This window comes from Sinocyclocheilus anshuiensis, unplaced genomic scaffold (assembly GCF_001515605.1).
Source record: "Sinocyclocheilus anshuiensis isolate Anshui unplaced genomic scaffold, SAMN03320099.WGS_v1.1 scaffold51, whole genome shotgun sequence".
NCBI lineage: Eukaryota > Metazoa > Chordata > Actinopteri > Cypriniformes > Cyprinidae > Sinocyclocheilus > Sinocyclocheilus anshuiensis.
This window is the reverse complement of record NW_015548296.1, coordinates 6024383-6025796: the sequence shown is the minus strand read 5'-3', so window position 1 is coordinate 6025796 and position 1414 is coordinate 6024383. Positions and strand designations below refer to the sequence as shown.

At 37.8% G+C, this 1414-nt stretch overlaps 1 protein-coding gene across 1 annotated transcript in view; it reads left to right on the top strand.

Annotated features, from left to right (window-relative positions):
• The first annotated feature begins 108 nt into the window (after positions 1 to 108).
• LOC107656112 (AP-1 complex subunit sigma-2-like) overlaps positions 109 to 1414 on the top strand; it is a 5263-nt gene continuing 3957 nt past the window's right edge. The window contains exons 1-2 of the mRNA XM_016443814.1: positions 109 to 227; positions 590 to 768. Coding sequence (XP_016299300.1) covers positions 590 to 768 — 179 coding nt within the window. The 5' untranslated portion in view covers positions 109 to 227. The remainder of the gene's footprint in view (positions 228 to 589; positions 769 to 1414) is intronic.

Below are 1414 nucleotides of genomic sequence, written 5' to 3'. Positions count from 1 at the left end.
CTCTTTTTTTTTTTTTTTTTTTGTCGTATAGGAGCTTCACCCATCCTGTTCGGTTCTGGACCAATACAAAGTGTCATCGGTGAGAATCGGAGCCAATCAGAGGACAGGATTCCGGTGATCTGGCAAAAGGGCGATGCGTCCATGTAACGGGACTCCTCACATCTGCGTTTACTGCCATCAGCCACAAAGCCCATGCTCACGGAATCGAGTGTAATATAAACCTTAAGGTAAAAGCGACATTTTATCTCACGCATTTATGGACTTTATTGGGTTATTTGGACTTGCTGGAGCAAATACTTGTGGTTGAATAGTGTGGATAGTTCATATGTTTAACATTTACACGGCCGCAGCCTTCTTGCTAACGCGATCCTTCCGCTTTGTTGTAAAAAACAGAAGCAATTCATCCAAAACGACAACGCTTCGGTTTGGTTATGATAGATATGAACCGACTGCTTTTAAATCGCCAACATGACGAACGTTTCCAGGCTGTATGACTGGAGTGGTTGAACACTATTTTGGCTTGACTTGACTAGACGCATGATGATGCACAAACACAGTCGAGTCTCTTTCTGTTTCTCGCTCTCTTCAGATGCAGTTTATGCTGCTCTTTAGCAGGCAGGGGAAGCTGCGGCTGCAGAAATGGTACGTGCCGCTGTCGGACACACAGAAGAAGAAGATCTCCCGGGAGGTCATTCAGATGGTGCTGGCACGCAAACCCAAGATGTGCAGTTTCCTGGAATGGAGGGATCAGAAAATAGTCTACAAAAGGTTAGAAAACCATGCTGAATGATGTGGACTGCATGGAAGGAACTACAGGTCCACTGCATTTGGTACTTTCCATGAACACGATAGACTTGGGTGTTCCCTGACTTTCAAAAAAAAAAAAAAAAAGCATTTATAGGCACACAAATCTTGTTTTTTTGTGTTGTGAGACATATTATATATGTTTGATAAACTGTGATATGACTAACCTAGTAAGAAAAGCCAGTAGTAGCTAAACCTTTATTGTTTGTATCACCCTCTTAAAATGGTAAACATGGTACATCCCAACTGTATTCAACAATTAAAATGACACAAATGTTATTTTGATATATGTTAAATTAATTGTAGTAAATAAGTATTTTTTTTAGCCTAATAACTCATTTTAACTTTTGCTTTAATTTTTTAAGTGCCTTGGGTCTTGGAAGTGTTTTTCACATACATTTTTCCTGTAGGGAATTTAAAAAAAGTGTTTGTTAAAGAGTTAGATGAACCAAACCAACACACTATAAGGAGAATCACAACTTTGATTTGTTGAAGCAAAAAAAATATTTGAAAATCAGACATGACTGTATTTAACAGCTTCAATGAGGAAAAAAAACACAATCCCATGTGAATATATATATATATATATATATATATATATATATATATA